Raw genomic sequence first — 23379 nt, 5'->3', positions numbered from 1 at the left:
TATCTATAGATCCACAACAAAACCAACCATTAAGACACTGGCTAGCTGCACCTGCATTATAATATGTATATATAGATCAACAGGAAAATTATTATTGTTAAGAGAAACATTTTACTATAAGATTTTCCACAAAGATGGCAACAGAAAAACAACTGTGTTCAGAAAAGAGAAGCACATGGCACAGTAACCATACGCATGGCATGTCTTGTGAGCCAAATACAGATCACAATTAAAGTTCATATAAATATAAAATATGACAGCTGACAAGTTAGAAAATAAAATCACTGTTTGGCATAATTTTTAGGAACACGTAAGTTTGCAGAGCGCATTTTTTTCGGAGGAAAGAACGGCATTCCCCTTCTACCGTAACGTGGATCCGGCATATGATCATCTACAGTCATAATTCTCGCGTGTTCTGGTATTGCCTGGTTTTCATCAGTTTTGTCCAGTTTGAAATAGAAACCGCAGTCACACACTTGCGTGGATCCTTCGTTTAGAAAGAACCACTTTATGGTTGGTTCGTCTGCTCCACAATTACAACCAACAATGCATTTGTTAGTTGCTGATGCAACCAGAACTGGATTGTCTTTTGTTAATCCCTTTTTATCTTCCGGTTTGGATTCAGCAGCAGAATCAGAAGTGCTTATATTTTCTGCTGTTGCTTCATTTAATTTGGTTGAATTAAAGTGAAATGATTTTGCTTGAAATTGGGAATGTATTTGTGCGTATCTTGCAAAGCCAGTTCTCAAGCAGTTAACCAACCTCACAGACATTTTGTACAAGTGAAGCTAGAATATCAATGTACCTAATTAAAAGAAATGTTTATAATGGAGTTTTTGGAGTATAGCGTTTGTCACTTTGTCAGTATGTATAGGCGTACATTACGTTCCACCTTCCTTGCCAAAAGATAACACAATCATCTGCGCTAATTTAACCTACAGGTAATAAATATATTAACGCGAAAAAATATGATAAATCTTAAACCAAAACACATCAGAATGCGAAACACATTTAATTATTGGAATTTAGGATTTCTATAGTTTACGCATGAACGACCTGTAGTGTTCCCAGTTTACTATTGATGAAATATTTTTTCTTTTTATGTTTAGCGGGGCGTTGGGGTAATAAAGTTTAATTGCGTAATGGTATAGCGACAAAGGCGAAGTTTTTTTGAGATGTAAGTTGCGGGTGGTACTGCTCACAGTATTTAATACATAAAACAGTCGTTTAGATTTGTTAAAAGTTATAAGTTACATTCGTTCATTCAATACAAAATGAAGACTCGATCAGATCCACAGAAATAAAGAAGAATAGAAGGGGCATCTCCAATGTCGGCAAAAGAGAGAGCACGATACACTGTCTCTCTTTCGCGGGTCGTTCCCGTTTACTATTGTAGTCAATGGAGTCGATGACGTTTTGTGTAGTTTTTCTTCGTTTTTTGACTTAATTTAAAGTTATTGTGTAAAAAAAACTATTTTCTAATATATATATATTTCTAAAAAACCGTTTGGTTGAAATTTTTAATTAATTTTTTTAAATAATTAAATTTCCTAAACAAGTGGTAAACTTTAAGCGTTAACGTACCAAATAACTAAACTAGCCTAACAAACTTGAATAGTTGGTGTAGTTTTTAAAATAAACAGCTAAAACCTTCCAAAAATACTATGCGCCTATATTTTACAATGGAGACGAAGGGAAATGGGGACGGAGTTGGCGGTCACGTGAATAGAAAAAAGAATATATCACGGTTTTGAGCAGTTGCGCGTTCTGCTCTTTTTTATTTCTGTGATCAGATCCCATTCGGTTCGCATTCGGTACGGAAGCGATTTACGTTATTGTCATGGCGTGATTTACTCATTCGTTGATAAATTTCGTGGTAAATAGGAAACGAGCTCAGTTCGTCTACAGTTCCCGATTGTCATTTGTATTTTTTAAGCTGATTCGACTAGCATAGTTTAATGGGGAATGGGGTGGCAAAGATTGTATATACAGTCTTTATATATTCTGAATCTAAATATTATTTTACGGTCCAACCCTTTGAATTTCGCGATTGTGTATGACCACACAGGTGTGGTTAGTTTCCTAGCTCAACTATGATATGTAAGTGTACTGTGTAGGTATATTATTAATGCTTGTTTATTTTATTACTTTTAAAGCAGTGCAAATTTTAGAGTTGTTTTACTTAATAATTTAAATTATAAACTTGACTATGCCTTGTTTACTTGCAACCAATTTTCCCATTGTACCTGATGACAAACAGATCAAAACAGAAGAATTTTTAGAAGCTTGTTCAAAGATCCCATCTATCTTTGACTTGCTTGGAGGAAAAGTTTTTTATCCGGTAAAAAATGATGTAGTTGGAAACATCAAGAAGATACAAGATCGGTTTCTTCAAAATCCGATAAAATTTGCGACGTTAAATCAAATAATTGAGGAAGAAAAGTTGGAAACGGACAAAGCTTTGAAGGCAAAAGATGGCGGAGGAATTGCCACTAATGCTCTTATGTGGCTGAAACGAGGACTTCTCTTTATTATTCTCTTCATGGAGCATCTGCTGAAGAAAGATTATGGGGAAGATATGGAGAGTTTGAAAGAGTGTGCAAAGCTGGCTTATAAAGACTCCCTGCAGAGTTACCATGGATGGATTGTGCAAAAACTTGTTCAAGCCGCCACAAGCGCTTGCCCGTATCGTTCTGACTTCCTGAAAAAGTTCTCAGAAGGAGAAGGATTATCAGTAGATGAGGTGCTTGTACGTTTGGAGGAATACATTGTAAACTTCAGAGCAAATGTGGATGTCATATATGATTTGTTTGAGACCACTGGTGCCGAAAAAACCCACAAAGTTTAGGGTTTTGTGGAAAATCCTATACTGGACCAAAGCTTTATATGGTACTGGATAAAGGCGCTAATAGTTAGTGTAATCAAATGTAGATCAGTAAATGCTTCGTATTTAAATGAGTTTTATTCTTAGATAATTTTTGATTTCGTAAGAAATAATGTATTCTAACATCTTGTAGTTCCTTTTCTTTCTACTTCCTAAGTTATTTCCTATTTCATGTAGTCCTACTATTACTGCTATCTTGCTTTCTAATCACATTTCTAATACAGGCTTATTATTGTTATAATATAAATATGATTAAGTAATTTTATGATAATAACTAAAGCATAACCCAAGATATTACCATCGTAAAATAGTGAAGCTATTTCTTTTTATCCTATTGCTGGCTCATTATACAATTGATATTTCATTACTAAATCTGTTGAAATAACACACAACTGTGCATATGGCCACAATTCAAAAATTAATGAAGCTAAAAATGTGCCTTTCAGTTTTTCTAACCATGTAAGGGAAAAATCCACTTCATATAATGCAAATTAAAATTGACCATTTAAGATGAATGCGCTGCTGCCTTTCACCATAGATGACGAAACCATTTTTCTTTTCAAATATCATTGAATTTATGTGTGGGTTGAGAAATCATTTCTGTGTCGTTTCCTAATTCCCGTGGTTGTGCACTTAAGTAATTCCTTGTTTTTATGCAATACCAATTTTCACAGCACCACGTACCGTGACGTCACCAGCGTCTGACACGTCATCGCTATTAACAGGTAACGTCCGGTCGGAATGAATGATTAACCTATGATGACGTCATCGGCCGTTTGGTTTCAGTAATCTGATGCCCTTTTCCCCGGCAAAAATCATGCCTCTGAGCAACCGCGGAAGCCAGAATCACTATATTTGCAATACAGCTAAATGAAGCTCAAAAACATGTTTTTCTTGGCTTAATTATTATACAGTTATTTTCTCTGCGGTAAGATGGATAGTTAAATACCACCCGGTCTACGATACAAATCGCCAAATTTTCGTAATCGTTTTTAAGAGTTATTGTGCGGTGGGTATTAAGATGGATACCGCTAGAATAAAAATCCTCGAATTTCGTAACCGGGTTTTTAGCAACAAACAAAGCTATTTTTGGAGTCATGAGAATACGATTATAAAAGGGTGGAAACGATGGGACAACTATTTATTCCATTTTCTTGTCCCATGTGATAGTAACGTGCTCGTTACTCAAACATGACATCGAACCGTAGTCTGACCTGATATTTCTATAAACCCCAATCGTAGACGAGCTATACTACTTCACCGTACAATATAATATCACCATTGAACCAAAAGCGTCGGTGTTATTCGGATGTTATACACTATACATCATGCACTTTGCCAAAACAAAAACATAGGAGTCAAAATTACCTCATTTGTATTGCAGACCACTTGATAAGAAATTAACGTAAAGGAATTATAAAGACAATTTATCGCGTTTTGAATATAAACACGTCATTATTCTATGACACGGACAAAAACTGAAGCGACAGTCGTCATGGCTTGCTTAGGACACGACTGTCACAATAATCTGGCTGTATTGCAGGCTAAAGACGTAATTGTCATTAAAAGCGCGAAAAATTGCATCGTATTTTTATTGGTATGTATGTCTTAAGAATCTCACAATACGAATATTGTAATATGACAACAACATTATGCATTTTACGTAACATTTCACTCGTATAAATACACCTCAACAACATAAACAAATCACTTTGTTTTAAGAATCAAATCTTGAACGGTAACCTATCCTAGCTCGATTGAAGATTGGGATATACAGAAATATGAGATCCGATGGCGATTCTCTGTATTTGAGTAACGGGCATGCTTTAATGGCGAGACTGCACAACCTCACAACCAGGATAAAGGAGCGAGGTGACCGGATAAAAACGGATTTGTCAGAACTTGATTTGCACACGCAGAATGCTAGAGTGCTTCTTTACTCTGCACTTGAAGAAGGCCAGGCGATAAAAGAAGAAATAGATCGCCTCGGAAGGGAGCTTCGTCGCCATCGCGACGAACGGAGAAACTTTATAAGAAGAATGACTGAAAACGAAGACTGAACAACCTTTTTTTACCCTTTTATATAAATAATCGGTACACATGAATTAAGGCTGATGAGAAATATACTTAGAAAATGTACTAATATGCAATCAAGAGTTAGAATACACTAAAGCTCATTAAGATCATAGAGTTTTTATTTCTTCTATACAATTCATAGCACACAAACTCGACACAACTTATAACGAGTGTTTGCGAACGTAATAAGTGCGCTTTTTTACTTACAGCTATCAGCAAGAGCGGAATAATAAATATAGGTATACAGAAAGTATAGTAGGCCCTATATGGTGGGGGAAGATAGGTCATCATTTTATTCCTTTCGACCCATTTGGTAGTAAACAAAGAACGTTCAAATAATTACAAAAACGTATCCTCACGACTCCTATATAGACCGTTGTTAATTGCATATAAAACACGATCGGGATATTTGAATATTATGTGCTTAAGCGTTTTATTATCTGGTTTTGATGATATGGTTATTAGTGCTATAACCGCGGGATAATGAGTGGTAAACTTATTCGTTCGTTACGATTAATTAATAATACCTTTCTCGTATTCAGCAGGTGAAATTTAGTTCTGCTTATAACAGTCACATATATACGCCGTGTGGTAGCGGTTTAAGTTAGATATAGCAGGTAGAGTTATAAGCTGGTATCAAGGCCTACAGCAAGCTACATGTATTTTTACCTGTAGCGATTTTATATATTTTTTTATGCTCGGACTCGAGGCGTTAAATCGCTGTACATATGTATAAAGTATTGTGGGGTATAAAAGAGGGATGTCGTTAGTACCTTAAAGCTATATTTCTTAATCGTGTGAACAATTGACAACATTTTTTGAGACGCGGAGCTACGGTTATATAATTCTGGGATACCTTTCGCCACAATATCCAAATATTATCTCGATCGTATTTTAAACATTTAACAAGGGTCTATTGGAGTCGTGGGGATACAATTTTATATTTCTTTGAATGTTCTTTGTTTACTACACAATGAGACGAGAAAATAGAATGAAAAATTGTCCCATCTTCCCACCCAAGACACGAACATTGCTCCAGTTTACCCTCACGATGTAATCGTCGCGTAGGCTATATAGCAAATACTCAGAAGGGCGTAAACTGGCCACAACCAAACAAGTTTGACCCTCACAGACACTTAGATTCTGCGAAGAAATTTATCTCCTCGAGCAAAATTGTGCCTTTTTCGGTCGGTGCACGTTATTATTGTATGGGGCGGGAAACTGCTCAAACCGAAATTTTTGTATTTGTCGTCGCTCTTTTACAGAAATTTAAAATAACTCGTGATCCGACTTTGAAATGGCCAATTCACATGGAAGATGGTATACAATCTGCATTGTGTTGTTCCAGTCGGTATAAGATAATCCTGAACTAGAGACGCATAATAAATATTTATTTAAAACTTTCAATCTTTTTCGTGGCGTAATAATAAAACGTTTTCGTGACAAAAATAGTGTTTAAAAGTTTAATATTGGGTGTAAGGCATTGAATTTATAAACTTATGGAAGAGTTACATGGGCTTGTTGTCAACCAGGGGATAATCGTCTTGGCAGTGACTCAGATGTGTACTGATCATTGTTTTAACTCGTTTGTGACCAAAATGCACATGTTAAAAGGTCTAAAGTGTGATGCACCCGCTGTCGCGGAAATCTGGTTCCCCGGAAATCTGGTTCCCATCGGCTACTGCGCATGCGCAGACACGGGACATTTTTATCAGAAATCTATAAATCTGGTTTCGAACGAAGATTACTTGAATATATACATGTTTTTAGATAGTTTATTTTATCTAATGTGAAAATGTATGTTTTATCGTCCTTTCTCTTTATTGATGACGTGTTAACGGTAGAGGTCACTGATGGTCATACGTCATGATGTACAGTTTAAGGTAAAATACTGCATCAATTTTTTATCAAGAAGACAAATCTTTAAAAAGAAATGTACAAAATATGTTGCATCCAACAACTGTTATTTTTAGTCGGAACCAGAGTTTTAGATTTCTCAAAAAATAAGTTATAAGTATCCAATGGGAACCAGATTTCCGGGGAACCAGATTTCCGCGACACCGCCGCTAGCACAGCGGTCACAGGTTCAAGGCTCGTCGCTCTTGTCAAAAACATGGCAACTCGTAAGCGGACAAGGTGCATGAAACAGAACACCTGTGTAATAACAACCGTTGTTGACCTTCCACGTGAGGGTAAATAAGTTACATTCTTTCTTGTTTCGGAATTCATTATGCTAATATACTGTTTCTATAAGTAGTAAAACTTTGTTGTTGTTGCCATGGTTCGTTGCGCGCACATGTGACGTTTACGACATTATTTCGTCATTTTAGGTCGGTGATGACGTCAGGAAGGAGATGACGTATTCGTATCGAGCTATGACTGATAGATGATGAAATTTGGTGAGATAGTTTTGCTCTGTTGTATATATACGCAAAGAAAAACTAGTTCGAATCATTGATAGTGGTAAATGTAGAGCTAGTACAAATGTTGTATGCTTATATATACAGTAAAGTCAGTCAGTAATATACTTAATGTTTAATTTCCATATGTCATATCGTATCCATATGCTTTATTGATCGTAGTATAAAATGTAGGTGAATAATATGTAGTTTATGCTTAAAATTTTTTAGTTAAACTCCAGCTTTTCTGCAACCTAGTCTATATTAGAGTATTACTGTAAATGATCTAGGCAGGCAGTTTTTTTTACGCCTTGACAAAAAATCAAGAGTGTTTAAAATTTAAATTAGATATATATATTTTAACTTTATTTATATAGACTACCGTATATATATATTGTATTAGCTATTTTGATTTTAAATGCACTAATTCTTTAATTTTTTTTATTTTAAACTTTTAGATATTAAGGCCACTGCAATGGCCTCTGTTTTAACTGTGGTAGGCGACTATTTAAACATATGGAGTATAGTTTTAGGTGGATCTGCTCTCATCTTTTACATGTGGAGCAGAAAAGGCAATCTTCCACCTGGACCAAGAGGATATCCTATTCTTGGTGCCATGCCATACCTGGTAGTGCACCCAGAAAAAGTGATAACAAAATGGAGCCGAGAAATTTATGGTCCAATTTTATCAGTCCCACTGCTGAACCGTACCATTATTTACCTGAATACATATGAAGCTATAACTGAGGCTTTCTCAAAGCAAGGCCTGAAGCTGGCAGGGCGACCGTATATGTTTCTGTTTCATCAAATCTCATCGGATCTAGGCATTACTATGAAAACATACAGCGAACATTTTAAGGTCCAACGTCAATTCGGAATGAGGTCTTTAAAACCAAGTCGCATAGAAAGCTTGGTGATCCAGGAAAGCAGATACTTTATAGATCAGCTGCATGATCAAGCTGGTAAGGTCTACGACATGAAAACAGATGTTTACAACTTTACTGCGAACATCATTTGCAGTGTTGTGCTTGGGAAAAGATTCGATTACGATGACCCTGCATTTAAACTAATCCTCGAATCTTCAGAAAAGGCTTTAGGTGAACCAGAAGATGCTAATTTGATGATGGCCATGATCCTGATACCACAGTTGAGATTTCTTCCACCCTTTCATGGCGCAAACCAACGTTTTCTTCAAAACCAGCATCGAATTTTACGAATGTTGCTGGGGATAATTGAAGAACACCAGAAGAATTTTGATCCAAATAATGTAGAGGATTTTATTGATGCTTATATATACGAGCAGAAATTTGGCATTGGAAAAAACACAAAGCTCTTTGAAAACGACCAACTCAAGGTTTATGTTCGTGATTTATTCATTGCTGGGGTTGAAACTACAAGTAACACAATCCAGTGGTCAATCCTTGCCCTGCTGTATAACCCAAAGTATATGGACTTGATGTATAATGAAGTTTATGAAGCTCTGGGTAGTGATGGTGTACCGTGCATGAAAGATCGTGAAAAGATGCCGGTAACATGCGCCTTCATACAAGAAATAATGAGATTCCGTACCCTAACCCCAGGAGCTGCACCCCATAGTGCAATGGAGGACATCAAACTAAACGGGTACGACATTCCTTCGGGTACTATGGTTGTAGCAAACCTGTGGGCCCTGCATAATGACCCAGACACCTGGCCAGAGCCAAACAAGTTCAATCCTCATAGGCATATTGATTCAGATGGGAAATTCATCCACTCACCTAAAATTCTCCCGTTTTCAATCGGACCACGTTACTGCATGGGAGAAGGAATTGCCAAAGCAGAAATCTTTATTTTTCTCACCTCTCTTCTGCAGAAATTCACAGTTTCTCGTGATCCAAATGCAGTCTACCCTGAAGAAATTGAACAAGGAATTGTATCTGCTATGTCTTGTCCTCATAGATACAACATTATTCTAACTGCTCGTTAATTTACAATAAAAAAATCATTGAAAAATTGTTCATGCACCTTTGAAGATCAAGGTTTATATTCTATTCTAATATAACTGTTGTGAAGTATTAACTTTAATAACGGCTGTAAATATTCTTGTTTATCCAATATCAATTAATGTAGAATTTATACCAATAAATAATAATTGTGTTTATTTTTTAATGACATATTCACATATATATCTCATTTGACCACCTGTCTCGTGTAATATATTTTTAGCCACTAAATCTGAGCATTACCCACATTTTTTGTATCTCTATATGCATCAGTATTCCTTTTGCTGTTATAGGCCTAATGTGTACAAATGTAAAGATCTTATTTAAAAAAAGTAAATATTAAGTAGCTACCTATGTTAGGATTTGAAAAAATGCATTTTATTTTACCAATGAAAATGTGGTAGCTTTAACAATGGACCTATACATTCCTCATTCATTTTTAATGTTTTAACTTCCAGATAGCCAGTTTATTAAAGAAATGTTTCAATTTTTTCTTTAGTATAAAGTGTCAGTGTTAAAGCAGTACAAGGGGTGTTTTAAAGTATCCTGTTCGCTTGATTTCTCGCAATCTGATATAAAATATATCTATGTTACCTATTGTAAATAAATCACCTCAAAATGTTATATTCTTTTCCGCCAAATTTAGAGTATAGTGGACACCAGCCAGCCCAGCCCATCCCCAAAATATACTAATTATAAACACGTGCACCGAATCTGGGATGTTAGTGTAGGCACGCCTATTCTGGAAATTTCTATATTGCATTAATCACAATCAGTAAACATAATGACAAATGACCAATAACTTAGGTTTGTTACACAAGAATACGATTCTAACTATGCTGCCTACTGTGAAACATAAAAAGTATGGTGTCTTCAGTCCATAATTATGAACACTAATTCCAATTTATGAAATGAAATTTATAACATTATCATGCTTGTGTTTTCAAACTTTTGTTTTCTTTCTAATGGTCTGGCCTTCTGATCCTACTTACTATTTTTACAGCATGTAGAATAAACCTTAGGCATGATTTGTACAGTGTTTAATTTAAGGTCAAGGGTTAAATAGTGAGGTTTAAAACTGTTCCTTAAACTTCTGTTTACCTCAAGCATGAATTGTGCAACTGCAAATATATTATGTGTAAGTATGATTTTATTTGAAGTTTTGGTGACTGACAGTAACATTACATGATTTTAAAATAAACAAGTTTGTCTAGTGAAATACTGAACGGTATTGGCTATTGCCTACACCCTGCAAAACACTGCAGTAAGGAAGGGATGTTAACAAAATAAGTAAAAATGATATGTTTTAATTCCAATCCTCAGTAAGTTTTTAAAATTTTTATTATAAATGTAGCAAGCAATAGAATAGGGATAGGGCAAGAACTTTTATAAATGAATACTTTGAATACTGCTGTTGCTAAAATAAGTATGTTTACATATTGTATTTGCTACAGATTGCAAAGTACCGATCACTGTGTCATGGGTCTTCTATATCAGCAATGTTTCAAGTTCCCATTGCAACCTATAAAAAAAGGACTCGAAAACAGATTCTGGATGTGGTAAGATAGTTAAAAATGTAATGTAGGGTTAATGTAACTGAATTTAGTTGTATATTGCTGGCACTCGTCTGGTGTTGTGACACTGTGTTTAGCGCGTCTGCCTCAGACCCAGAGGTGGTAGGTTCAAGACTCGTTTCCGCTATGATTGTTGGCGTATGTATTCTTAAGCAAAACCGGGTTGTTTAAATTGTCAGCCATACAGTTACATACATGGTAACTCTGGCACGAGGTGTATGAAACAAAACATCCACTTTATAACGACTTTCATTTCCGGCCAGCTGATGACAAAACAAGTTAAAAAAACATTCAAAAATATCATTTGATATTTTAACCATTCATTCATTTATTCATTCAGATGATCCAAAGGCAAAAACGAATTAACAGAAAAGTTGCACCTGTGATTGAGATTGATAAACAACTCACAATAAACCAAATTGCCAAAGTAACTGACAAGCCAAAAGGTGGGTATTCATATAAAACTTAAAAATACTTGTCTTTTACCTGGAGTATGTGCCATTGTTTTAAATCTGACTAAAAAAGCACAAAGTACATTAAAGTGTTTAGCTAAAAAATTGGCATAAAAATTACTGGTTGAAATGGTATAACAAATGGAATAATTGTGTATGATGATATTAGTTTGTGAACATAATTATCTGGCAGAAAGAATTTAATTTTCCATTTTTTATTTCAGATTACGTTCTTGATGCGTTGTATTTAGTAAACCCAAAATATGAAGTAAAAAGTCACAATAGAGGTAACTTAAAAAGACTGACGATGCCATTTAGGAGATATATATATCTTTTAATATACAATTGGTTGACTTTATTTTTGTCTGTTTTCTTAGCACCAGGTCCTTAGAGGTAACTTAATTTTGGGTTTTTAAATGAAAATTTTTGCAAACATTATTTAATCTATTTACTTTTTAAATGCAGTTGCATACATGGACTCTTTACACCTTGGGGTCGATAAGAATAAATCAGTTTTGCCGTCCCCTAATAAATTAAAAAAGTTCCCTGCTGTTACAAGTTATACCACTCTATAGAAATGCTGGAATCCTCCATAGTGTCAGCAGTAATAACCAAGCTTGGTTACCGATATAAACACAAGCAGCCGAACAAAGTAACCAACACAGAAGATAAGAATGCTTACCCAAGGTATAGTTCACGTTGTTGTTCAATTCTTTAAATGGTAAATGAGCACTGTAGTATAGTTTGTATAGGAGGTTCAGTATTGTTTAGCCTCTAGCCCAGAGTTTAAGGGTTCGAGCCTCGGTCCAAAGTGTATGTGCCCTTGGGCAACACGTTTAACGAGACTTGCTCTAACCCAATTAACCTTTTTTCGTTGTTTAATTTGTCAGTAATACAATAAAATAAAGAAAGCCAAAATGCTATTCACAAAGTTACATATATATATATGTGATAAAAGTGGGAACCTGTAAGGATAAATAATTTACAATTATTCATAATCATTTCTCAGTAAATGTGTAACACTGTATTAACAGAAGTACCATCGCTAGATATGGTCAAAATTTTAATACAAGAGAAAAAAAACATTATGTCATTTCAGAGATTTTAAAACTGATGAAAGTAAAAACATGAAACAGCGATCACCAGTAATCACGATCATGGGTCATGTTGATCACGGGAAAACGACACTCCTGGATAAACTGAGGAAAACTACAGTGGCAGCTGGTGAAGCTGGTGGTATCACACAAAGGATTGGAGCATTTGAAGGTGCAGGTTTTATATGGAGTGCTAACTCAAAAGTATTATGGACAGTGGCGCAGTCAGGTGGAGGGGTTTTCTGGTCGCGCCCCCCCCCCCCGCTTTAAAAAAAATTGACAAAAAATTTTTTTTTTAAACTTTTTTTTAAACTTGTTCTTTTTTTCTGCGTTAGTGAATCTAGACATATTTGTTTTAAAATGAATTAATAAATTTGCTCCACAGTTGTATTGGAAAACGGGCAAACCTTGACATTCTTAGACACACCTGGTCATGCTGCTTTCTCTTCCATGAGGCAGAGGGGAGCAAACGTAATGTTTATTTCCGAATATTATTTATGTGTAACTTAACTCTAACTGTAGATAGGGCAAAAGCTATATTCTGTATTGTTCAATAAAGCTGGAAAAACAATTATCTATATATATGCTATAAATAGGAATTTAGAATTGTTTATATAAAATATACAAAACCAAACAGTATCACAGAAAAAAATTACAACTTAAACAATATAGCATAAACTTTTGTCTCGCTAAAAAAATGCCATGCTAACATAAGAAAAAGGCTTTTTAACTATCGAACACTGTAAAAATTTTTTTATTTATTTTGTTACCCTGCACTAATCGTTATTATATTCTCTATTTTTCTACCCTGCGTTGCTGGTTTTTCTATATTTTCTTACCCTGCACTGACTATTTCAGCTCACAGACATAGTAGTGCTTGTAGTAGCTGCTGATGATGGAGTTATGGAACAAACAGTTGAATCGATCAATATGGCTCGCAATGCAAATGTTCCAGTCATTGTAGCTGTCAATAAATGTGATGTAAAATCTGCTAATCCAGTGAGTTATTTAAAAAATACTTGGAGATTTTTAGAAATTTCTTTAATTTAATCATTTTTTCCTACATATGTAACTTTGTTACTGATTTTTTGAGAGAATTTTTCAGTGTGTGGCTGAAGATTTAGACAACCCAAAAAGGAAATTGCCGTTTGGTGTCTTGCCCACACACAATGCTAGCAGCTTCCAACCTTGCCTAACCCCTAACCCATTTCTTATGGGCAAGATGCAGGCACACAAAACCACTGTGCAAATGCCCAAGATAACTAAGCCATAAAAATCAAGGTGACTTATACCCTACAGCACAAAAATTATCAATTGTTTTTTCTTTGCAGACAGAAGTCTTACTTGAGCTAGCTGAGGTTGGTTTACAAGCTGAGGAAGTAGGAGGTGACATACAAACTGTTGAGATCTCAGCAAAAACTGGAACAGGTTTGAAACATCAGTTGACACAATAAGATTAATTAAAGTATAAATGTTGTTGTTATTACTATCATACAGCGTTTCTCTTGATTTTGTTTGTATTAATGTGTTTGAATCTGAATAGGTCTGTAGAAAAAGATCATTGCCTTAATGAATGTCAATTATTTATCCTTGCATGGCAAGCCACAACAGTTGTTACAACATTCTCTTCTTTTTTATACCCGCCTAGGAAATCACCCATATGTAATTATACGGGTGATAATACTTTTGTGTTTTTTATTTCCCTTTTTTACACCCCTTCTTCTTGCCCTTTGCAGTATAAGTTACGCCCCCATTTAAACAATAATTTTGCAGTAACGTTTAAAGCCATATTTTAGCATTATGTTGTTCCAGGTTTACAAGATCTGATAGAATGCATCTTAGTACAAGCTGATGTGTTGGAACTTACTACAGACCGTACCTCGTCTGTGGAAGGTGTTATTGTGGAGTCACGACTTGAGAAATATTTAGGAAGTGTCGCAAGCGCTGTTGTTCAACATGGTACTTTAAAAAAAGGAGATGTACGTGAGATTTAAACATAACTGTATTATATAATATATATATGTCCTTTTAAAAATTTAGATGTATTTTTTTAAGAAGGCATTTTTTGCAGCAAATATGTCATTAACACATGGTGTCCTGTTTCATACACCTTCTGCTTGCATTACAGTTATTACACTATGTTCGTTTTTTGGCAGAGAAATTATTATCTTTTTTCAATGTATGACTGATGAATTATACAACCCATTCTATACGGTTGAGGTTCTTGGCCAGGATTTAGAATTTACCAGATTAAGTCTATTACAACTTATACAACTCTTCATGGAATAAAACTTTCGTTTTTTTAGCACCTTGTTGCTGGTACCTCCTATGCAAAAGTGAAGCAACTGTTTGATGAAAATGGTCGAGTGATCAAAACAGCGACAGCGAGCATGCCTGTTGACATCGCTGGGTGGAAGACACTGCCTCCAAGTGGTGAAGTATTACTGCAAGTTCCAACTGAAGTAAGTTTTCCATGTTTGAACAAAGTTACATATGTGGTAACTCGTATGTTGGCATGAGGTTTATGAAACAGAACATCTGTGCTATACAAAACTGTTGTTTTTCGGCTAAACATGCTTTTCTAACTTCGAAATATGTTTAATATGTTGTAAAAGAATGTGAACATTTTGGCAGTCTTTGGGTATTGCAGACAAAAGCTTATAAACTCCCAACCTAAAGTCATTCTTACTTTTAACTCATTTTTTATCCTCTTTAAGGCCAGAGCAAAAGAAGTTGTGGAATGGAGAAAAAGGCTGCAACAAGAAGAGAAAAATCTGGAAGACTTTGAGCAAATATCTCAACACAGGCAGGAAGTTAGAAGGTAAGAGTGGAATACCAATTATTGAACACAAGTGTCTTCTTATTAGATATGTTTTTGATATTGACTGTGTTGTGATTATGTCCGGCTCAGTGACAGCTGCTCTAGCCCAGAGGTTTCAAGTAAGACTTGATGCTGCTACCATTTGTGGGTGTATGTGACCTTTGGTAAGATTTAATGACAATTGCTCCAGTGGTCACCAATAGGTTGCCCAAATTGTTGGTTGTACATTAAAAATGATGTTATAGTTGGTAGGTGCGTGCATTGTAATCCAACGATACCAGGTTTGATACTGATATACGTTTTCTTTGGCAAGCCAATTACCAGAAAAAGCTCCAACCCAAATGAGTTGTAGCATCAAGGTAACAGGCCAACACTCGCCTAAATGGCAGGTTGTATGGCAAGCCACACTGTAAGTCCCCACCCATGTAGAATAGAATACAATAGCATTTGTTGTGTAACAGATTGTAGTGGTCAAATTATCTTGTTAAGCAGAATGTACAACGATGCAAGAAAAAAGTTTGCACACAAGTGGTATTTAAGGAGGAAATTTCTTGGGGAAGAAACTGCTGAACTTATCAAAAGAAAAAGTGGCAAGCCAGAATTGAACATCATATTAAAAGGTTGGAAATTTTTGTTGAATTAATTAATTACATTTATTTGTTCTGGTGTGGCGGGGCAATGACAGCCGTTAAAACATTTTGTTTCATGTGGCTTGTTTTACACCTAGAAATTGTTTAGGAGTTACTAAATATGTAACTTTGTGGGTAACTTAGGATCTGGTGCTATAAAAACAAAACGGATAAAAATCCAGTAAACCAAATAAAATAACACCTGTTTGAAAATTTAACTCTGGTTTTACTAAGGTTTAAATGAAACATTTATTTGCTTAATCTTTAGCCAGCAGTTGAGGTTTGCAACGTTAAAAATAGACATGACATTATCTATGTTTGAACAAGGCACGACTGAAAGTTTGTTGAAATAGTTTGTTTACTTCCTTGTGACTCAATTATCACACACAAGTACTATGTGTTTAATCAACATTGCAACTTTGCACCATGGGCCAACTCTGGCTTGCAATCCATCTCAACGGACAGGCTTCTAAGTGAAGCCTAACCCATATAGATTAGGATTGTACATCATAAGCAACTGTTACTTTTGAAAGAGTATATAGAGTTAAACTGTGTTTGATGCTCGATACTGATCCGTGCTCCAACCCAGGGGTCCCTTATGGTTTTTTTTATATATGTCAGTCATACTCCTCATACATATTAATAAGCAAATAATCACCTATAAAGTTACATACATAATAACTCCTTAAGCGAGCACAAGGTTTATAAATCAAAACACCTATGTTATACCAACTGTGGATGTCCTGCCACGCAAGTATAAACAAGTTACATTCATTCATTCATTCATTCATCTCTTTGAGTTACCTTGTAACAAAACCATACTAAGCTGATGTATATTCCAGCTGACCTGGATGGTTCCTTGGGTGCAGTGAACGATCTACTGTGTTCATACAACTGTCACGACGTGTGTGAACTACAAGTGGTAACAGAACAAGTGGGAGAAATACGAGAATCAGACATTGAACTTGCTAATACATTAAACGGTAAGTTCTTAAATTAATGAATACAGAGCTTAAAGTTCATTTACTGGAATTATTAAAATTTTTTGGTAGTGACCTATATACTATAGTAAGAATTTTGGCCTTTTTACCAACAAATCAAAATTTGCCTACACCATTTTACTTATTTTGTTTAAAATATTTTATGATACATGTATGTATTATCTTCATTTTAAAATGTTACATGTCAAATTAGTTGGTAGCAGACCTATATACATGTATGCATATGTAAATTATGTGTAGCTTGTTTTTGCCTAAGACGAGCTCAAAAAAATATATTTAAAAATATTTTACAGCTGTTATTGTCACATTCAATGTTTCACCAAGCAAAGAAATAAAGGAACTCGCCGAAAAATCTGATGTTGAAATTCTCAGTTTTAATGTTATTTATCATTTATTTGACGCTTTGGTTAAAGCTATTGAAGAACTACTACCTCCAGTTCTTAAGAATGAACTGCAAGGTAATAACTGAACGATTGTTATTTACTTTATTATTGTATGGCCGGGAAATGGCTGTCCATACTCGTTATAACACGGGTGTTTATACACCTCATGCCAGCTTACGAGTTACCATGTATATTACTTAGTGTGTAATAAACTTAGCATCTGTAATATATAAACTATGTACCCAGCAGTTAAAATAACTTGTTTATCCTTACATGACAGGGCTACGATATATGGTTTAGCAGCCACACTTTTTAACTAAGGCTTTTTTATTTATTTATCTTAAGCTGGATATAATGACGTCGTTTTTCTGTTAACTCCATTTTTCACTACCTTAGGATGACTATTGTGGTTAATGGGAAAAACAAAAAAATGTTATGTTTTTTTATACAGTAATATATTTTTTAGGTGATGCGTTGGTTCTGGACACTTTTACAACCTCAGAAAATAAATCTTCATTAGTAGCTGGTTGTAAGGTGAAACAAGGCAACATTATAATGAAGGATTCTCATGTTTGTCAGTTAATTCGTGGTAATGAAGTTATACATGAAGGTAAGTAAAGCTAAAACTGTGATACATTTGTGCAGATTAACTACTTTGAAATCATATTTAAAATAATATAGCTGTAATAAAATTTATATAAGAAAAAATTTTTAGCATAACATATATATAAGCCGAAATATAAAACCACTATCGGTATGTTCTCAATTTTTTTTTAAATTCTTATTTTTTAAACGAATAGGTAAACTTTTGTCGATGTTTCATCAAAAACTTCCTATCACTTCTGCTAATATTGGCCAGCAATGTGGTTTGCTGTTTAAAGGTGACGGTATTCTTCCAGAAAAAGGGGATGTGATAAAATGTTTTAAAACATCTTACGTACCAAACAAGTTAAAATGGAAGCCATCTGGCTTTTGCTAGGCAATTTATTTATTTCTTACTCTACCTATAGTCAATACAAAATCTTGCTGAAACGATGAAACTGTTTGGCACGAAGCTGGTTTTAAGTGGAAGGCCTGGGAAAGAATATTAACTTTGTATCTCTGTTAGACAGAAGATATACGTTTGAAATTGCTTCCATTGTGGTCTTGTGTGTCCTTGAGCAAAACACCTAATGGAGATTGCCCTAACCTAGCGGTTGCTTATCTGTCAAAATGCAACCATACATATAAAGGAGAAAAAAAACTCCTTATAAACCGGAACTCGGTGACTTGTATGAAACACCGAAAGTATAAATACTGGCTGCCCAACGATGCGAGAATAAATAACGTTCATTCTTTCCTAGAAGACATATTCTGTTCACTTAAGAAACATAACGCAACTGCATTTACTAATTTCCCTCAGGGTTCCTTTGGTTTAAATAAGAAACGACGCATAGCAACATTTTCTATTAGTTGTCTATAATCATAAATTTTTATACGACGGAAAATACAAAAACGTTACTAATATACATATATATTACCACTTACATACACTAAATGTACGTTACTGCTGCTATCATGTATTTATAAACCGAGAACAGATTTAGCAGGACATTGAATAAATAATAAATGTTAAATGGTGGGTGTATAGAAATGGGGTGATCACAAATGTACATGAAATAAAAGAAACCACAATTGTTTAAATATACAACACTCTTATAAAGGTTGTTCAATACCACCACGAATAACTATGACAAGCATATAAACACAGATACTCGTTTCTACTGTCCCAATTACGATGAAACGCCCAAAAACAGCCTTACTGTTTCAATTGGAACATTGTTGAATTGAAACAGTGGAAATATTGTTAATTTAAACTAGAACTTTTACAGTAGTACAGCAAACATTAACAAAATAATTTTAAACATGAAATGTTTTTTACCAAAATTCAATTAGTTTTTTAAAATCACAAGTTTTTCGGCACCACATTTTTTTCTATGGCATTACAGCTAGTACAACAATTTACACACAACTTTTCAAGTGACATTCTCTGAATTAACAGAGGATAAATTAGCATGAGAAATGGGTGAAGCAGAAAGCCTAAGCTGTTGTGACGGAATTATGAAATTGCTGTTATGAAAAATGCTCCATTTCTATTGCCACTTAATTATCAAGAGAACAACAACACTTACAGCCAACGTTTTCGAAGGGCTATTTTGCAGGTGCTACTTCCTGCACTATTTGGCTGCCAGCGCTGCAGGTCCAACTAGCAGTTAGTGTTTCAATATCTGCCACCTAGGTTCTGCGCAGCAGAACTAGCAGCTGCACCGGCAGCGTTTGCTGCTGCAGTTTGTACTCCTGGATTCTTCATAACATCACTAGCAAACTCCTGTTGTGCCTTTTCAAAGCTCGCCCCAGTTGATCTGTACACTGAATGAACCTGTGAAACAAAAATAAGCACCTTAGTCATGCTCCACACAATATATGGTGCCCATGTCAGCCTAATTTTTAAATACGGGTGATATTATATGTTTTGGCCCCAGATTTACAAAATAACAGCTTTACCCTTGCCCATTAGTGACTCTATACAGACAAGGAAAGCAAAAGTATGTTCCACAATGTTTAATGAGGTTTCCTATGTTTGGCAACAGTGGGCAAAACTGCATTCATAATATAATATCATTCCAGATTTTGTTAAAAATACAAAAAAACGTTAAGCTTATCTCTAATCTATAATGCCTATATGGACTCAGGCTTGAATAATTGATGTACCTTCTTAAGCAAAATAATTGAAAGCACAGCCATGACAGTGAACATAGTGGATTGAATTGAAGCCATAATTCCAATTCCTGGTCCACCTTTCGAGGCGTCAAAATGACCGAGTGCAACAATCCATCCAGAGTAGCCAGAATTAGGAATCCCAACTGCCATGATAACACCAACACATGCCTATGAATACAAACAATCGGTAAAAAAGAAAAAACTCAGTAAATTTTATTAAGACAAAAAATTTGCTCCCCCAAAAAATTATTAGACAGAACTAGAAAACTTTCCAGTCTATTCTTACCTGGAAAAACATGATGAAGAAAAACAAAAAGAAGTTAAATGAGCTGTCACTACGGAATGCCTTGTATGCGGGTCGGTACCAGCACAGAGAGCATGGGGTGAAAAGTAACCACCATAGAATGGACAATCCAAATCCTGTGCCTGTTGTGCTGTCTACACAGAATACAGCAAGAGATGTAAGCATGTTAAAGAACATGACCAGGCAGTAGAACATCCATAGATAATAGAGCATTTTTATGGTAGTTTGAAACTCGTGGGGTATGTCAACCGAAAAGTCTTGGTAGAAACATGGACCAACAGGGAACCATTTTGGAATTGGTGGCCAATTGTTACTTCTTGGGTTGTAGTTTGATGACGCCATTTGCTGTTCTCTGCGTTGGAGTTCTTCTGCTTTTCTCTCAAGCTCTTCCTGTCGTTTCAACAACTCCTCATGGCCAGGAATGACAGGTGGTGCGGCGGGTGCCGCTACCGGGGGTGCAGAGTTAGGTGAGATATTATTCGATCCATAGTCAGTGTATGGGGGAGGGGGGTTGGTGGGTTGCATCATAGCAGGTGCATTATTATCATTGGCAGTTTGAGCAAACGGGTTGAAATCTTCCAAGTTAGCTTTGTCAGATGATGTGGCTGCGGTAACTGAGCCATCTTGGAATGGATCAGCAAATGGATTGGCATCAAAGTTGCTCATTTTGATGGAGAAATTTAAAGGGCAAAACCAAGGGGAATTAACCTGATTGCGTTATAAGCTATGAGGTCATTTGACAGAACAATTTAGAAGTGTCGGCTTTGTACTGTTAAAAGAAAATACAATATAAATACGTTAACGCGTATTCAAATGTCAGTATACTGCCATACCGGTAGTTCGCTTACTAAGCCTACACCTATAAAACAACACACTGTCTGCACTCCCAATGGCTTGTATTGTTTATCTTTTAAACTTATTGCGAACTCTGTTTGTTTTAAAAGTAAAAATAATTAGGCATATATGGTAATATAGCTACTTAAATCCAAAGTACGGTAATCTCACTTTCATTCAAACTAATTCATTACGAATATATATGCCCAGTGACGTCACGATCTCGTGTTTTTAGTCTCGAGACAGACAGATCTATTCCTTCAGTCCCCGTTGTGTGAACGCGCATGAGATACTAGTAATGCATGAATAACAAACGTCTGTTCGCATCTGACCGGAAATTTGCCCTGCATATACATTACTTCGATTTATTATCCGAACCTCATATAAATGGTAAACAACTGTTCCTGAAATTTCAGTGGTAACACAGATATCTAAAGTAACACTATTTTTCTGGTATTATATTTACTTACAGCACCCACTGCCACCATAGATACCTAAACATATAGATACGAAACTGGCGAAAAAGTTTAGACAGGTCACGCTTCAGTGAATCCGTGCTAATTCCGATTTCATAATAGCGTTGAATAGCAGTCTTATGCAGATTTCTACAGTTTGTTGCAAATACAGACGTACAAATACAGTATTATAAAAATGTCGCACTGCTGTATTCGTGGTTGCTCTTATAAGTGTAGGAACAACATTTCCAAACGTCCCTATTTAAAATGTTGGGAGCCGACCTGGCCAAGCATGTAGAGAAGGCACCGTAAAGAACTGGCAGTACATTTTGTCTTATCGGAACCCTGATCCCGCAAAAGGAGAAAAGATATGTTTCACAGAGAAAGGTGCGTTACTGTTATTTATGACTAATAAGTATATACAAAACTTGTTTTAGGTATTATTTTTGTATATTGTATGACTGACAACTTATTTATTAATGTATGGATTTAAAATCGTAGTTGTACAACTATTTGTACAGGCCATCTATCTGTGAGGCACATTTTAAGACATCAATGTACAGTCTACATGTAAATAATTAAATTTAGTGTTGTACCTTCGTTGAACTTGCCTGCAAAATTCATTGCACCAAATCCATACCGACCAAGCCCTTTAATGTCCATTCACTTGGGGTAATTACATTAAATTCAAGTGTCACTTAGCTTAAACCTTTTAGACCACTCACAATGGCTTGTAGCCTACTCATCTAAACCATTTTATGGACCCACATGCGGAATTTGTACTACCTAGAATAAAGAGGGTGTCAAATGTTCATATTGAACTAAATTGTAGATGACTCTTCGCTCTCGGTTTGGATATAGGAAAGACTCTGCATCAAGATATACCTACTCTGATAGAATTACAGAGTTGATCTTACTGATGGACAAGTAATTATTTCAATCCCAACATTTTACAGGTGGTGTAAAATGATTACTTGCTCTGTGAATCATTCTATTTATTCTGCAAATGATGATCATCTAGACTGGTTGAATACGAAGTTTGTTCAATATGTTTTGGATTGGCAAGTAAACGTTTAAAGAGGTTAGATTTGGTGAAAGATTAATATTAAATAATTGTGTTCTTTAGAGTAAGACTGAGGTGGTGCATGATCGTGTCATATTCAGTCATGATGTCTTAGCAGCTATCTTTGAAAATTTAGTAAATGATCATAACAAATAACTTGCTGAAGCATTATTGCAAAGATTTATTTTTTTGAGAAACATGATAAGAAAAAACACTGATCGAATATTTTGCAGGTTGGGTATGGGTATGGTGTGAATGTGATATGGCAATGAAAAGCGATAAAACAAATTAAGGTGATAACACTTCTTACGGCACGAAAAAAGCTTGGACATCTGTGAACAACTACTTTCAATGAACAACTACTTTGAAACAAAGATTTTGCAAAATTGTGACCGAACTTTTATTTCCATTAAAAATGTAAAAAAGTATCATATTCCTGGACCTGGTCATTAATTATCAAAGAATGTAAAAATATAAAACATGTTCACTTGATCTAGTACATATGGTTTCTATTTTATAAGTGAATACAATTTGTAAGTGAATAGTTGGAAATTTAAATTTGGTGGATATAAAAGCACTGGGTTTAAATTCCATTGACCCAATAAAATTACTGTGCGATGAGTAATTCTTGCTGGTGCAAGCTGTACTGCTGGATGGCTTTATTAATT

The 23379-nt window shown here is 35.2% G+C and overlaps 5 protein-coding genes across 7 annotated transcripts; 3 read left to right on the top strand and 2 right to left on the bottom strand.

Moving 5' to 3' along the window:
- Positions 1–72: 72 nt before the first annotated feature.
- LOC149729895 (uncharacterized) lies at positions 73–1005 on the bottom strand. The gene has a single exon (XM_089886585.1). The coding sequence runs from the start codon at positions 771–773 to the stop codon at positions 282–284; it is 492 nt and encodes a 163-aa protein (XP_089742711.1). The 5' UTR covers positions 774–1005; the 3' UTR covers positions 73–281.
- Positions 1006–2131: 1126 nt separating this feature from the next.
- Positions 2132–5067, top strand: LOC149729894 (glycolipid transfer protein-like). Its single transcript, XM_089886578.1, has one exon. The coding sequence runs from the start codon at positions 2210–2212 to the stop codon at positions 2846–2848; it is 639 nt and encodes a 212-aa protein (XP_089742704.1). The 5' UTR covers positions 2132–2209; the 3' UTR covers positions 2849–5067.
- A 2728-nt stretch (positions 5068–7795) lies between these two features.
- On the top strand, positions 7796–9965 carry LOC149729893 (cytochrome P450 2U1-like). Its single transcript, XM_089886556.1, has one exon. The coding sequence runs from the start codon at positions 7835–7837 to the stop codon at positions 9323–9325; it is 1491 nt and encodes a 496-aa protein (XP_089742682.1). The 5' UTR covers positions 7796–7834; the 3' UTR covers positions 9326–9965.
- Positions 9966–10342: 377 nt separating this feature from the next.
- On the top strand, positions 10343–23336 carry LOC149729891 (translation initiation factor IF-2, mitochondrial-like). Of its 3 annotated transcripts, none has more exons than XM_089886539.1 (19): positions 10343–10479; positions 10796–10900; positions 11256–11361; positions 11592–11654; positions 11943–12054; positions 12467–12633; positions 12847–12932; positions 13320–13460; positions 13793–13889; positions 14274–14440; positions 14768–14923; positions 15179–15282; positions 15775–15902; positions 16754–16894; positions 17206–17370; positions 17762–17905; positions 18096–22035; positions 22605–22729; positions 22945–23336. In XM_089886539.1, exons 1-17 carry the CDS (start codon positions 10450–10452, stop codon positions 18272–18274), a joined length of 2091 nt encoding a protein of 696 aa, XP_089742665.1. In that variant the 5' UTR covers positions 10343–10449; the 3' UTR covers positions 18275–22035; positions 22605–22729; positions 22945–23336. The 3 variants fall into 3 exon arrangements, with proteins under 3 accessions (XP_089742665.1, XP_089742664.1, XP_089742666.1); XM_089886538.1 differs by having other exon boundaries at positions 22481–22729; XM_089886540.1 differs by having other exon boundaries at positions 18096–22085.
- On the bottom strand, positions 18835–21025 carry LOC149729892 (secretory carrier-associated membrane protein 1-like). The gene is made up of 3 exons (XM_089886574.1): positions 20342–21025; positions 20047–20223; positions 18835–19714 (listed from the first exon to the last, which is right to left on the bottom strand). The coding sequence occupies exons 1-3, from the start codon at positions 21023–21025 to the stop codon at positions 19556–19558; spliced, it is 1020 nt and encodes a 339-aa protein (XP_089742700.1). The 3' UTR covers positions 18835–19555.
- Positions 23337–23379: the final 43 nt, after the last annotated feature.

Source organism: Ciona robusta, chromosome 10, assembly GCF_009617815.1.
Source record: "Ciona robusta chromosome 10, ASM961781v2".
NCBI lineage: Eukaryota > Metazoa > Chordata > Ascidiacea > Phlebobranchia > Cionidae > Ciona > Ciona robusta.
The sequence above is the reverse complement of the archived record's forward strand: the minus strand, read 5'-3'. Positions and strand labels throughout refer to the sequence as shown.